This window comes from Enhydra lutris, unplaced genomic scaffold (assembly GCF_002288905.1).
Source record: "Enhydra lutris kenyoni isolate GAN:26980312 unplaced genomic scaffold, ASM228890v2 scaffoldscaffold34, whole genome shotgun sequence".
NCBI lineage: Eukaryota > Metazoa > Chordata > Mammalia > Carnivora > Mustelidae > Enhydra > Enhydra lutris.
The window spans coordinates 18600338-18615879 of record NW_019154118.1 but is presented as its reverse complement, the minus strand read 5'-3'; the positions used below and the strand labels follow the sequence as shown (position 1 = coordinate 18615879).

General features: G+C 43.8%; 1 protein-coding gene across 3 annotated transcripts in view; it reads right to left on the bottom strand.

Moving 5' to 3' along the window:
• Positions 1 to 15542, bottom strand: part of LOC111153752 (cell adhesion molecule 1) — a 323281-nt gene that overhangs the window by 12014 nt on the left and 295725 nt on the right. Inside the window, exons 9-10 of one of the 3 annotated variants that reach the window (XM_022512961.1) lie at positions 8923 to 8955; positions 1574 to 1627 (exon numbers count right to left, since the gene is read on the bottom strand). The exons of 1 other annotated variant lie outside the window; for it this stretch is intronic. In XM_022512961.1, the coding sequence (XP_022368669.1) occupies positions 1574 to 1627; positions 8923 to 8955 (87 nt within the window). The remainder of the gene's footprint in view (positions 1 to 1573; positions 1628 to 8922; positions 8956 to 15542) is intronic. One more of the 3 variants, XM_022512962.1, reaches the window with a different exon arrangement.

The window sequence follows — 15542 nt, the reverse complement described above, 5'->3', positions numbered from 1 at the left end:
GGAAGGGGTGGATGGCTGACATGGTCCCGCTTTCCTAACGAGGACAAAAATTCCCTTTGCCTATCTCAGTGACCCTCAGGCGACGATGACGCCAAGAGAGGTCAGGCCCGTGAGGACTCAGTCCTTTCTTGGGATCCTTGAGAAGTTCCCCTTGCCAGGGCCGTGGGGTCACTTGTGTTCTTTAGGGTCAGGACACGACCCGAGAGCAGACTGCTTACAGACAGTATTACATTCCAGGCAAGGAGCGGGACTTATCTCTTCTTTTAAGTGGGCTAATGTTTTTTTGCAATTTCTCTAAAAACCCCACCCATAAGAGGCAAAAATGAAACCCTCCCTTGATGGGCTGGCTGTCTCTCTAATCTTCTAGTTATTTATCTGAATTCACTAGGATTTGGAACTTATTCATCCAACAAGTATCGATCGAGTGCCTGCTACACGACAGGCATGCGGCAGTGAACAAACCCAACACGGCCTCTCGGAGCTTCCACTTGGTGGGAAAATCTGACAGCTAGCTCAAGCTGGGACATGCTACGTCGAAAAATAAAGACACCCGCCCTGTTTTCGAGGTTTGATGGAAGCTCCTGAGAGGCGAAAAATCTGCACTTGGAAAGACTAGGTGGCTCTGATTTTCTCGCTGGGTGAAACCCGCGGTCAGGGACCATCACCTCGCAATTAACTATTCAAGGGAGCGGAAGTGAAGTCTCTTCAACAAGGGGCAATATGGACCCCTTCCTTCCAAAGGCTTGAGTCAGCATCTGCAGCCTTACGCCTTGGTGCCTCCATCACAGTGATGAGGAGGAAGGGGGCTTCCTTACTGATTTATTAGGAATTAACCGATCGAAATGCTGAAGGGGCTGTAGCTGGTTGGCAGGGAAGCCCCAGAACATCATAGCAGCTCATGGAACTGTTTAGCTCTGACCATTTTGAATCCCTCCCCCCACCCTTTTAGGATATGCTTCTTATTCTGGATTAGTAACACCTAAATCCTGGAATCAAGCATGAAACCTACTTTTGCAAGAGCTCAGTGTGCTGTGAAAAAGGTCTGAGCTGGATAATTAGTTTACATCATGGTGTGTGACAAAACAATGGCCCCCCTTCCTCCCTGCCCCCTCCCCCCGCCTCTAAGATAACTATGATGTGGCTTTTCTAGTCTATTCTACAGAAGTAGATGGTCAATAGGAATTTTTTTTCTTTTTAAAAGTAAGATCTTCTCTCATAATCCAACATCTTTAAACAGCTTTGAATGCAAAACATTTCTCTCGAACCGTTATACAGCCAGAGCATAGAAAGTATTTTACGCCACGGAAAACAGTGGCTTTCATACAATCCAACGATGAGCTGCCCTCCCTTGCACAGACCCCATCAGTCCCAGTCAGAAATATACATGCCACTAGCACCGGAAAAAGAAGGGGGCGAGGAGGAAGAGAGTGTTAATAAAAATTTGTTTTCCTTTTATCTCAAAATCCACAATTGCTTATTAACTGCCCGGGAAACCAAATGGCCATTTTGTAGAAGTGGACAGAGCACGCACAGGTTGGACACCGCAGTGCCTTACCTAATGACTAGCCCTTACCTGAGAGGTCCTCACTGTCCAGTTCTTCTGCGGAATTGGGCAACTGAGTAAGGCCTTACAAGTAAAAACAAATCGTTTTTCTTTTCATTCCTCAAGGGACATAAACAAAACACTTCAGAACTGAGGATGAATTTCTTAAAAAAAAAAAAACATGAGCCAAATCTCTTGCTATCTTGCTCTTTTTTGGATAGCTTGAATGCATTAATCCATAAGTACATTTCTCCAATCATTTCATTTTGTTATTGATACACAATCAAGGCAGAAAGATTCCTCAGTCTCCGCTTTCAAAGCACATGAAACATGAAGGTGAATGTTTAAAATCACTCATTCATAACAGCATGCAAAAAGAAAAAAAAATAAAGCCTGATTGTTAACCGTCAATGCTCTGACATAGCCCTTGAATACAAATACAGTTCGAGGTTACATACTGCTGTATGTAAGTTTTATTTCACATTTTCCCGTAAATTGAAATCCTTTGCCAATACTGACAAATACATTTCATTATCAATTTATGACGATCTTGGATCACTTATTTCAAAATGGTACGGCATCTGCTAACTACAGATTTTGTAGGTTATGTCTTCATCAGAAAATCCGATTTGCAAAATGACTTTTTAAAAAGGAGAATTAAAAAAAAAATCAGTGGTATGCCTGAAAAATGAAACCCTCAAAGCTGAGAAAGCAGTTAGGCCAGGAGCTAATCTGGGGGGGGGGCTTGCACGGTCCACACCGAGCCACCAACAACGTTGGCCAGCGGGGCCAGCTCTCAGCTAGCTCTGATCTGAATCAAAGGAGGGGGAGTGGGAGGTAGGTAAACAACGGGAGGCTTGGCTAGGGGTGGGATTCCATTTCCTCATGCTTTACTTGCTCCTTTCAGGAAGATCATGAGCCACCAAGATACGAGACAATCTAAGGAGGCCTCCATTCATTGTTCCTTGACGTTCTGCTCAAAGTCCAGTCTGATGGCTCTGGGTCCACTTCTCTAATGGGATTTGTCACTCTGGAAGAATATTTGTGGGCCTATGAAACCACAAGGACTTTGGGGAGAGGGGCGGGTCTTTAGTTTTCATCCTTCCCTTCTCTATAGCCAAGCACGGAGTATAGTCTCAGCAAGCATTTGCTGAATGAATGATGTGGGAGTCATGCTCAGTGAACTACCAACCAGAGCATGAAACAAATGCTCTGGAAACAAGCAATGTCAAGCTGATCGCACTAGTTTAAAAAAAAAAAAACAAAAAACACAAAGTAACAGAAATAATCATGTAGAAATGGTCAATAAAAGCTTGGGTTTTGTAAGTCGTTTTATAAAGAAGCCAAGTGAATACTGATAGCCAGGCTGGTGGTGTGAAAGGAAGCCATCGTGTCAGCTCTCGGAGGAAGAATTTCCATTGTGAACCTTGGGTGCCAATGTTCAAGAGCAGATGCCAATTAGAAATGGGTTTGAGTCTGCGGATGTTCCCAAACTATAGATTTAGGCAACAAAAGGAAAAGTAGTGAGTAAGGCAATCCGTTATGGAGGCAACTGAGTAGGGATGCTATCCGTTTGTCCTGAAATCTGATTGGCTGAAAGTGTTCCTATTTCTAATTGGCTTTATCCATTGTATAAAGACTGATGAATACAATTATTTGAATAATTGTTATAAATGGGCAACATAAAGTACTTCTCTGTAGTTAATTATGAATTTGCAGTTCTCAGAAGGCTAATCCCTCACTTCTACGTGGCCCAATGAATATCAAAGCTTTCTACATACGTGCTTGGCACCCACTGAACCATATTAAACAAGGATGTTTCAAGTAGACGGCTTTACTGCTGAATGCCTGCTTCCGTGGGGAGGGCATGAGAAAGCTAATTTTAGAAAATAAAGACAAATACGTTTATGAGATATCACTGATAGGCAAAATTTCCCATTAAAAAGCAACGGACAGTTGATACACACCTCATTAAAGATGAAACTGTCATTTTTAATGGCATAAATTTTAAAATACACCAAATCACCTGGAATCTACTGCTCAGATTACATCGGAAAGTGGGAAGCCGTTTCGATTAGTGGCGTTAAATTTGTTTTTGCGCTACTGTTGTATTTTATGAGTCTACAGTGCTCGGCCATGGTTGGATAATTTTTGAATAAGTGTAATTGGAAGAGTGTACTGAGGCACTGAGTGTACAAGGGAGGACAAGCAAAATTTACCTCCTAGAATTGCTTTGACTGAAGTAGTTCTCTTTCATGTTCAAACTCATACACCTCTTATTTTCTCAAAGAAACAAAGATGTACTTTATGAGGCAGATGGTGTTTTCCAAAAGGAAACTTCACTGTTTAATGATACATGGGAAATCCCTTCTTGGTTTTTCTCTTTAAACTTCCATATCATCTGTTGAAGACCCTTCTTGTCACTTCTAATTAAAATGTATCCAATAAACTTCTTTAAAGTTGGTTAAACAAGTGAAAAGTTTAACTATTGGCCCATGTGGGACTTTTTTTTTTCTTTGAGCAATTAATTCTGAGCATGATAATTTCACGCGTGCACGGTAGACGTGTGTTGCACTTGTTCATGGTCTAGGATGGGCTGCATGTCCCCTGGGCCTCCTCAGTGCCTCTGAGGTTGTTACCCCTCCTTTCCAACAGACGTCGCTGGCTTCTAAAAGTGGTGTGAAGTAGCAATCTTAAACCAGGCTAAGGAAAACCTCAAACATTAGAAACAGCAAGAAATCCTAGAGATAGTTAAATAAAGTTAAGGTCAAGCAAAATTTCAATGTTTGTGGGGCTTGGTTCATTAGGGTTTTTTTTTTTTCCTTCAGAAAAATATCATAAAAGAACGATTAAAGAAAACCTCAAAGGAGGGGCACCTGGGTGGCTCAGTGGGTTAAGCCTCTGCCTTCAGCTCAGGTCATGATCTCAGGGTCCTGGGATCGAGCCCCGCATCGGGCTCTCTGCTCAGCGGTGAGCCTGCTTACCTCTCTCTCTGCCTGCCTCTCTGCCTACTTGTGATCTCTCTCTCGCTCTCTCTCTGTCAAATGAATAAAAATTAAAAAAAAAAAAAGAAAACCTCAAAGGAAACAAAAATGTAGCCCCCTGGCTCCAGTACCATTCCCAGTAGGAAAAAGTAGGCGATGGTCTCTTTCTTACCTAAGCGGCATACATCTGATCACTTGGCCATATTATGGAAACTGTTACTTCCATCACCAGCCATAAGAGTTCAGACGCCCCCGGTAGTTTTAATCTAAAAGCTCAGTCATCCTGTTCTTCCTGCTTTGTCAGCTTTTGTGGAGAGTTTGTCCCTTCTTCCCATGAGCAGAAATTTGGTTCACGCCGTTAAACAGTAGCACATTGTTTCCAAACGGCATATCAAGGCTGAAACACAATCTTCAGGTCCTGCAGCCATTCGTAAACCTCTTTAGCTTTGTTCTTGAGTAGAACACACAATGTCTGCAGAGTCCCTCGACTGAATGACAGCCTTTGAATGCCACTGTTGTGTACTCATACAGAGAGATGTGCAGAGAGGTTCATACACAGATGGCGGACATAGCGGTTGTAATAATGCGCACTGCTGGCTATTTGCCTTCTGGATGGGCTGCAGAAGGAGCCCGCAATTGAACAGAAAGTTAAGATAAGAATTTCATGTGCTTTTAGGATTCTAGTAAGGCTTGTGCTACTTATAAAATGTTACAAGTCGGGGAAAGGGAGCTTTGGGGGGCGGGGGTGGGGTGGAGGGTGGCGACCTGAGGGCAGTGGACTAGGGTGTGAGTGTGTATCTAGCACAGGCCAAAGATTTTGCCACCGAAACTGAAAGTGAAAAGTTGTTTCAGGGGGTTCCCAGTTTGAGTCTTACCAGAATTATATACTGAAATAAAGACTACTGAAAAACTCATTTGGGATATGTAAATTCATGAGCTCATCAGCCTCTGATAGATCAAGAGGTGGAAAGCAAAAGGATAGGTAGACTGGAAAATCAAAAAATGGGAAGAGGAGAGGGGAGGGGGAGTGGGGGGAGGGAGGGAGAAGCTCTGACCCAGAGGAAGCCAGCTGACTGCAGTGCAGCAAAAGCACAAGCACTATTCCAGACCATGGGCATGCGGTCACCCCAAACCTCACACAGGGGAGGTGGGTGGGGGAAGGGAGAGGGTACACACAGGGCTGAGAAAGAACAAGGCACAAGACACAGAGAAGCGCCCACATTTGAACAAACAAAAACCATCACGCGCACCCACACGTCAATAATCATAGTAAGGACGACACCATCCGTGCTTTGTCACTCATGCATTTCTGCCATTAGTTTCAGACCACGTAGTACCAGGATTTGGCAGAGCGTTTTTTGCATTGCTCGACATGCACACATAACACAGGATTCTTCCTGACCAGGCCTTAAGGATGAGCTCCAAAAACACAAGTGCTCAAGATCCTTATTCAAAGAGAATCCCTTCGGTCATCCTAGTCTAAAAGATCCCATTCTTACACTCGCTTTTATGTCTACCATCAATTAGATCCTGAAAAACACATTGTGACTGATTGTTGTTTGTTTTCTTTTTGGAGAAAATCCATTTGATTTTGAGTCATGCCCATGCACTTCTAACCTTCCAATACATGCTTGTTCCAATCAGATATTGGTAAGAACAAATGACCAACATACATCAACAACTCGTATACTTCTTACGTACTCTAGCAACACAAGCTTGAATAAAGTATTTTAATGAGTCTTCAAAGGGAAAGCTTTTTTTTTTACAAATTATTTTTTTCATTTTTATAAAAGAAAGGAGAACTATAAAAGGAACTCCAAAATGAATCCTTTTAAGACCAATAAAGATGTCATGACAGGCTGACCTAATATGTCTTGTCATTTGAGTTGCCAAGTTCTCCAACCACGCCATTTTTCTAGGCCCAGATCTCTCTCATGAACATCTCAAGGTTATTCTCAAGTGAATGTCAGTCAAAAGGTTGCTGCACTGAAGAAGCTGGGTTTTAGCCATAATTTACTTGAAGACAATCTGGTTCCAGATAGGGTCCCTGCTTTATAGTTTTCACCATATCCTATCACCTTTTCTACCCCAACGACTGACCTGAAGACCATTTCCCCTCCATCAAGGAAGATTCTAGATACTCCTTTGGCTTTCATTAAAGCTGTTTGCTGTGGGTGGTAGGACCTCTTTGTGAGGACACTATGAGGGTATCAGACAAGTTAGGAGAATGTGTTTATATGTGTATTACATAGGGGACCATCCTGGGTTATCACTTCTGTCCTCCTGCTGGTAAGGAATAGCGTGTGTGGATGTGTGGGAGTGGGGAGGGGAAAACTCTTTTTCTTCCTCCCCAACATTTCTTGGCTGTCAGCCAGTGAACAACATCTTGGTGGTGTATCGCTGTCCCTGAACTAATAAGGCAGTGGTTGCTTCTCTGTTCTCTGCCCCAGGAATGCTAGAAAGCCTGATTCCAAGTGTCTCTTTGTTACACCATGAAAGAGAGATCACCGTCACTTTCTCTTTCCAGGAAGAAAGATCTGACCAAAAACCGTGTCCTAGACCACGATGGGGCCCTAGGTTAACTTCTCATTTTTCAGATCAGGGAACATATTTCCTACTTGGAATACCTCAGCCAACTCCAAGACTTACATCCATCAGAGTCACATAAGTACATGGATTTTATCGAAGGGACCTAGGAAATAGAACTCTGGAGTCTTAGGAGATAAATGATCAATATTTCTTCAAAGATCTCACAGAATTCAGGAATCTTATGGTTACATTTGACCCTGGAGTCAATTATAGGAAGCTCAGAACTTAAAGCATCTTAAAAAGAATAGAACAAAATCTCTTGAACGGCATTAAAATAGCCTTAAAGCTCTGCGACTAATCGATAAAAGTCAGGAAGTGCTCAATTAATGATGAAACCTACAAATAACTAAGCTTAATGGAGTGCAGTGCCTGAGCTGTAGCAAGCACTATGGGGCATTACCTTAGAAAGTGGAGGTTTTATACCTAATTGATTTCTCATGATTGTCAGTGTATTTGGCCCTTTACCTTTTCCTTCTATGCCCGGTGACAGGAAAGGGCCAGGTGAGGCGGGAGGGGTGTGGGGACGAAAATAATGCTCCACACCCAAGTTCATTTTGCTCTCTTGGAATTCCTCATCAGAAAGTCCAAATGGGGACTGGGGGCAGGGGGCCAAGCATCAAGGCCTGACCTTCGGGGACAGCTCACATAGGACGGGTTTCACTTAGAGATTTCCAACTGCCAAGTCCTCAAATGTAGGTCTGTTTTAAGGAAGTCAGTCTGTGCTAGGAAGAAATGTTTTGCTATAAGGCTTGGCTGATCACCCCCTGTCGCTTAAATGGTGGAGTCCAGCCCTGTACAATGTGCTAAATGATTTCAATAGGCCTTTTACCAAAAAATCCCCTTGAACTCAATTATTAAAATTTAGCTCGATTTGTAACATCCCTTCTCCAAGCACAATATCACTAAGGTTACGGTTAGGGAATGAAGTCATATACAGATGAAACATGATTCTAATTTCCCGACTGGAGAGACACGGAAAAGTTAATGGGCTTCTTCCAACCTGGTAAATCGGAGAGGAAATAGAAAAGGATGTCCCGATGGCTGTTTTGTTTTTTCTTTTTTAGTCACTTTTTGTTTACAACCTTAGCCTACTTTGTAGTATTTTGCCTACGAGATACCCGCACACAAATGATCTTTTCAGTCCCACTTAATGCTGTTAAAATTTACATCTGGTGCCCCTCCTGGCTTGGAGAGGCTTCCTGCCCAGTGCTAGCTAGTATAAGCCTGCGTGCACACATGGAAATTAAGAGTGAACTGGCCCGGGTTTGCAGAGGGAGCTATGATGGGGAACATAATTAAGAGAAGAGCGATACCCTCCCCTGCCACCACCTAGTGAATTTAAACAGGACTATCCTTCTGCCCTTACCTGTCCTTCACGGCCTCAACTACTGAGTGTCAAGAATGACCCCTCTTCCAAATGTACCTGGGACTCTAGCCTATAAACGAAGAAAGCAACTGGGCCTTTAATCCAAAGGCCATGATTTTTAGGTCAATATTCATTTTTGAAATCCCTCGTGTTTTGGGGTCTGGTGGCGCTCTATCCATAAGGGCCACCTGTGGCCGGGTCTCCCGCATCCTGGCCTGCCAGTCACTGGCCTCCCTCCAGACGGCAACCATGGGCTCCTGAACTCACAACAGAAATGACAAGACTCGACATCCTTCCAAGCCTTCAAGATTACAGTCTATGCATGAGATCAGTCTACTCGAAATACGATTTCCCTTGAAGACTGCATTTCTCTTTTTCCCAGGCTTGCCTTGCCTCTCAGCAGCGCTGAGAAAGTAGATAAACAGTAATGTGATACCAACCGTGAACTGCGGGTTCTGTCGTCGCTGCCGTGTCTACAGACGGGAACAGAGGATTGGAGGAAGGGAGGAAACAGGAGGAACGGCATGCAAAAAAAGGGAAAATGGAAAAAAATGGAACAGATAATATATGAGCAAGCTTTCAAAGAACAATCGCGTGACAAGCAATAATAAATGAAAAGCAAAAAGCATTTGAAGTGAGTTGCACTGTTTTAAGACATGCCTTCAGCTCAAAGCTGCGAGCCAGTGAGGAAAACAGTCAATTCTGTGGTTCTGGGGGTCTTGCCAGGACACATCTACTTGCTCGTCCATAGTCGGGGGAACATGCAAAGTGAGGGGAAACACCAGCGCAGACTCGGTGGCTCTGAACACATAAAGGCTCAGGACTGGGGCGGAAAAGCTCAGTCGGCAGGCTGGCGGAGCAAGGGATTCGTACATTCAAACATTGCCTTTGTCTGAAGCCGGCCCACGCAGGCGCCCGGGGTTTGTGACTGCCCATTAGGCATCAGTCAAACAATCACATTTTGAGGATCCTCTGTGGCTACGCTCAGATGCCTGTACATGAACACTTGAGCTCAAGTTTTCCATCCCACGGAATTATTTTGGCAGTGTTCAGCTGGAAAGTTCCACGGATGGGGAGGCCATAGGAATGAACATATTAACAGTTTCCCGATAAAGTTTCTGTACACAACCCCCCCCACTCCCAACCCCCTCTCCCGGCCACCAGGAATCCTTTCTTCACTTTGCAGCACTCCCTGGGTTACAACCTAAGAGCAGAAGACCACCATTGACACACCCGAGTCCGCACAATTGGCCAAACACCACTTCCGATCACGTGACTTTCCACAAACCACAGTATCCAGCCATCCCTTTGCTCCCAGGGCAGCACCATGTTCGCTGTGGGGAGCTGCAGGGAGCCCCCCGCCTTTGTGGCTGCCTTCGCGTTGCCAAATGCACTTGCTGTGGAAGAAACCGTGGTCTCTTTCTTCTTCCATTTCCGATGCCGTTCAAGTTTCCTCCTCCTTCTTTGCTGGGCTTCGAACCAGGCGTGCTGTTCTGGATCCTCTTCACAGGGAATGGCGCAAGGGGCTCAAGAAAGTTTCTTTTTATTTCTGGCTAGAGGGAAAGTGGGATAAATATCTAATAAAATGCACGATGACATTCTTTTTCCAGTCGTCTTTTTTTTTTTTTTTTTTCTTTTTTAAACACCACTCCTGTGGCCAACTTCATTCCAAAGTCAACCCATCTGGCCATGCTTTCGTGTTCGAGTCTACACCTCTCCAGTATGTTTCTTTCCACTATCCCCATCTGGCCAGGGAGGGATGGTGACATGAACTTGTCATCTCTGGCTGGGGTGGCGTTCTTGGTTGAAACTGCAAGTAGTTATCTGTTCCCCTACCTCCCACCCTTAACATAGCTATTTAAGCTAGTAATTATTTTCATGAGTTCTAGAGACTCCAAAAGACTCTTCCGGACTCGACACGGGCAATGTTTAAATGCAATGGAATGCCATCTTTTTTTTTTTTTCCTGGTCAAACGAGCCTGGTGCTTCTGATCTGCAAATCAGGACACATGAATTCACACCGGTGTTCCCCCTCAGTTGGCATGCTTTCCTCAGGACCCTATAACCATCAAAACAATCGCAGCCCTTCTAAGGAGCCAGGATTAACCAGCAGTCTGAGAAGTCACTGCAGCTTTAATGAAACTTATAGCTGAGTTTCTGAAGAATTGATGAAGGAAAGAAAAACATAAAATACACTGCATAAGAACATAATACTTACTTACAAGTCAAGTCTGTATGCATAAAATAGCAGTAAAAAACAATACCAAAAATTGTACAGTTGAAACATCACTACACGGGATCGTCATGACACAGTTGACACATGTCCTTACTTGAAACATCCAAGTCAAGTGTTAGTTTCAGGTGCTTTCAGCTTAAGGGGCAAGATCAAATGCACATTTGTACAGAAACATTTATATACATGCTAACACATTTTATGGATAGGCACTGGCTCCTTTACAAAATAAAAAAAAAAGTAATAAATACTTTGGTTATTTTTAGAGTAGCGCTTCTCATAGGCTGTAATCTTAGCAGGTCAATAAGTAGCATAAACGTGAAAGAGAGGAGGTGGAGTAAATCCTAGAGGTTAGAGCCCTCAAAACTCGTATCTTAGCATGAACTGATGACTGCTCCTTTTACCGTCTTCCTACATCACCGTGCTGTCCACTTTATCATGAAACTAAGTTAAGTGACCCTAGGCGTCGGCTTCTTTGTGAGCACTAGAAAATGAATGAGCCCAGTCCACAGTGCAGCTTGCTTCCCCAGTATGGGGACGGGAAATCCATCAATTGCACCCAAAACAGGAGGAGAAAGGGATGCGGTGGGGGTGGGGTGGGGGGGGGGTGGAAACATTTTCTAGGACAGTTAAAAGCAAACACACGTTCGAATCAAACCACACAAGTCATGCGGCTGGAAGTGGCAAGGCCATGGTCAGCAACGAAGCAGGGGAACGCAGCAGACACATAGGTTGGCCACAGTTTGAAGGGGGTGTGAGGGAGTGTTGGGGGAGGCACCAATTCTATTTCTCTAAGAGCATCTGGTGTGCTCTCTGAACAGAGGCTATTCCAAGTAAAGAATTAAAAAAAAAAAAAAATTCTTTAGAAGTGACTTTGTGCTCCCCGCAGGAGAGCAGTGTGACAGAATCTAATTCTCCTTCCTAATTGCATTATGACTTCATGCAGAAACCGCAGACACCCTGGCTCTGAAGGGAGTGCCGCTCTGTGAAGTGGGATTTATTCGGGGTGTCTTAATCAGAAGATTGGCGAGAGGTGCCAGGCCACCCCTGTGAATCATCTCGTGGGGTCACTCCATTGTTGGGTAATATTCGGAGTGTATGGGCAAAACGCAAGGAGTCCACTTCCAATACAAGTTAGAAACGCTGTCATTAGCTTGAAAAATGACAGCGCCTAATTGTCCTAACAAAGCCTTGTTTTCAACTGCTTTGCTGCTGCCTTTAGAAACTCATCGGAGAGAAAGAGGTCATGAAGAGTTGAGTTGGGCTTCCCACGCTGTAGGGTTAGGGAATGAAAAAGGCCTTGCTGAGCTATTGTCTTGATTTTAATTTTAATTACAACAGGGCAAATTTATTGTATACTTACTTTATATGGTCAACGACAACAACAAAAAAACAATCCCAGGTTCCTGCAAACCCTGTCAGTGTGTGTGGCCTTAATAGTCCCTCTGCAGCTGTTTTACGAGTATCATCAAACAAGGTATCCGAGGGCAGACCCTGCACGTTTTGGAAGATGCACATTTCACGAAATACTGACTCCTCGGTCTCCCGGCCATACCAACAGTTTATGGCATCCTATCTTGAATAAATTAAACATCACCTATATTTCATGTGGCAGTATAAGATATTTACAGAATGAAAAGGCACTGACAATGTGTGAGATTAGAGACTGTAGCCGTTTAACCAAGTAGCCAAAAAAAAAAAAAAAATTACTGCATGAGAGGCAGCTGGGCAATGTTTAGTTGAAACAGTCATGTGTAAGCTCCGCTGTGGCACATTCTAATCCTTTCATATGGATTCTCTCCAACTTAGAATTGTTCATTGAGTGTGACAGACTGGGGGTTTAATACTAATCCATAAATTAGTCCGTGGTCTCACACACAACGGGTGCCATAAATGAAAATGAAAATCCTAGAACAAAATTAAATTCACAACCTTAAATACTTTTTCTTCTCCAATTGCTCCGTGGTGCTCCTGCTTTAGAACGCCCCGATTCACGGTGAGTCTGCATTTTGGGGTGCGCGTGTGCAGGGTTTACGTTAAAAAATGCACAGTGTAATAACCTAGAGAACCCAATCTGCTCAGAAGCAGAGCTTAATTGTAAAGAATTTAAATTCTCCCATTTTGATTGTCATAAGCTTAAATGGAAGTGTACTAAGCAGTCCAGACATATTTTAATACACTTTCCCCGAGTTTATTTTCTTAACTAAAGTCAATAAGGAGCCAATGGGTTTTCTTAATTGAATTCCCCTTCAGTTTGTGTTACGGAGCTGCTTTAAATCTAGACACTAGGGCAGGCGAGGAATTCCCCTGACAATTTTATTTTCATAGTTGTGTTTCGCCGGCCAATATATATTAAATATAGTTTTTTTAAATTCATTTCTTTATTTATTTCTGACTTACTTGAAATCTATTGAAAGCAAAAATACGTGCCGGAAAATTAAATTTCGAAATTTATTTTCTACTGGATTCTCAGTTAATTTTCTTTCCAACTATGTTATGCTTTAATTAAACTCCCATTTCTCAGGGGCTGGGAAAAAAGGGGACAAGAACAGAACAGAAGCTAAAAGGCCCAAACAGGGAAGTCTTGATAAAGCTCTCTTACTTCTTAAAGTCACCCTCTCCTCCTTGGGGGGGGGGGGGGGCGGAAGGGGTTATGGTGTAGGGCACCAGGGAACAGCAGGGTGGGGAGTGGATTGGTTTTTTGTTAAGCAATTTCAAGTTTTGTTAAAAGCTTCTTCAGAATTGTTCCCTAGTGCTGCTGTGCCCCTGAGATCTTTTCATTTGCAAACCAGATGTTCTGAAAATAACAGAAACCCATACAGGGGTTTCATCTCACAAGGAAAATGACTCATTGTTCTAGTCTTAGTAGTAGTCGACCCTGGGGTGGAAGTCTGGGTGGAGGAAGGGGAAGTAGGGGGGAAGGCGTAGGGGAGGGGAGGAACAGAAGAGGAGGGTGAAGGTGGAGAGGGACGGGTTCTAGAAATAGGAGCTTCTAGTCATCTCCGGCTAGATTGCGGAAGGGTCCTTTCACGTCCTACCCTTTCCACCATCAAGACAGCCCCAATGATCACTTTCTAAGCCCAAGAAACCCATATGTATGATGCTAGTTTTCTGAACTGGGGATGAATCTTCAGTATGGAAACCTTTCAAGTCCTCATCTCTTGGATTCGTTTAAAACAAGGAACATAAAAGTATGGGAATTGTGATGGAAGCAATAGAAAAAAGAAACTCTGTTCCCACCTCTCATTTCTTTAAAAAAAAAAAAAAAAGGCAGAATCAAGTGAGCTTTGTTACTGCAGCGTTCTCACTGCTTCCATTCCCTCATAAATCAGCATAGGTCAAGAGCTGGTTGGCCATGATGCTATTGGTAATGGGTCTCTAATCATCAGCAAAATAAAAATGTACACAGTGGAGACAGTATGAAAAAGAAGGGCCATGCAATTTGGGGGCAAAAACTTGAGAAGGGGGCTCATGCGTATTTTCTAGTGCCCTCATCATATGCTTGTTACCAGGCACACTGGCCCATGAGTAACATTCAGTAAGTATTCAGTAAAGGATGAGTGGTACACGGTCTTAATGGAGTAGAAGCCAACTCTGGAAAAAAAGGGAATTTAGTAAACACTCTAGAATGAAAGTTGTGTATGTCCTAGCAACAGTGGCTTAATATATGCCTGGAATGTAAACACACACACACACACACACACACATACACACTGCAGACGAATGGTTGAAGTTGGGCCATCATGCTTACTTTCCAGAACGCCGTCCTTTCTTACCCCCATTCTATGCATTCCTTGATGGCAGACCAAGCTACTTCACCTGCGATGCTCTCCCCAGTCCTGCTCTGGCCGCAGGGTGGGCCCTCCATGCAGAGCACCTCCCACTCTTGGGTTCCAGGGTGGAGAACCTAGTCTCTCTACCACATTTTAAGGGGCTTAAGGAATTTTCTGCCTCCCCAGGCACTAGCATAATACTTTATGTATTACAAGGGCTTGGTATTTGTTAAATGAATGCCTAAAAGCTGGTGGATAAGCATATAGCCCTTGGCACCACGCAAATACCCACAGCACAGAGGAGGCTAAGACCTGGAGAAGTGGCTCCAGGTGAGGCCAGGCTCTCTAAGTGTTGTTTTGATGGTCCTGGTACAGGGTGAGGTTAGTACAGGTGTCCTTCTTTCCTCCGTATTTAAGAAACTGGAAACACGTGCCATGGTGTTGGGCCTCCCGCACTTGGAGTGCTCTGAGCATCTCTGAAGGAGAAGGACCACACTCAGGTGTATGGGCCTGGATACGCATCACACACACAACGGCTTAGGATATCAGACTATGAAAGCCAAGGTAACAGAGTGGGCCTGCGGGCTGGGACTCACTTTCTCCAAGGTACCCTGGGTTTGGAGTGCTTAGATACCAAGCAGAAGAACAGTGCTGTTTTCTTCCCCAGGAAACACAAAATACTGAATTGAATACGTACTTTAAAAAAGAGGAAAAATTCATTTAGAAATGACCTATTTCATTCCTGTGAAAGGATTTTTAAATGTGTTCTAGGACTTGGCCCTGTAGCTATTCATTTCTTATTCTAAAGTGATTTTAATGTTTTAATTTATGACAGTCACATGTACAGTGACCTACAGGTTGGCCCCTCTCCCCTCGGCCCCAGTGAGCCTGAATTTCCTACTGAAGCTGCCAAGGGTGCTTATAACCGAGCGCTGTGTTGCTTTCTAAGGTAGACTCCTCATCAAAGGACAGGACCGAGCAGAAACAATACAATATCCACATTATCTAGGGAGGGAAACATTATTTTCCTAAGATGGCGATGGCTAGAGGAAGA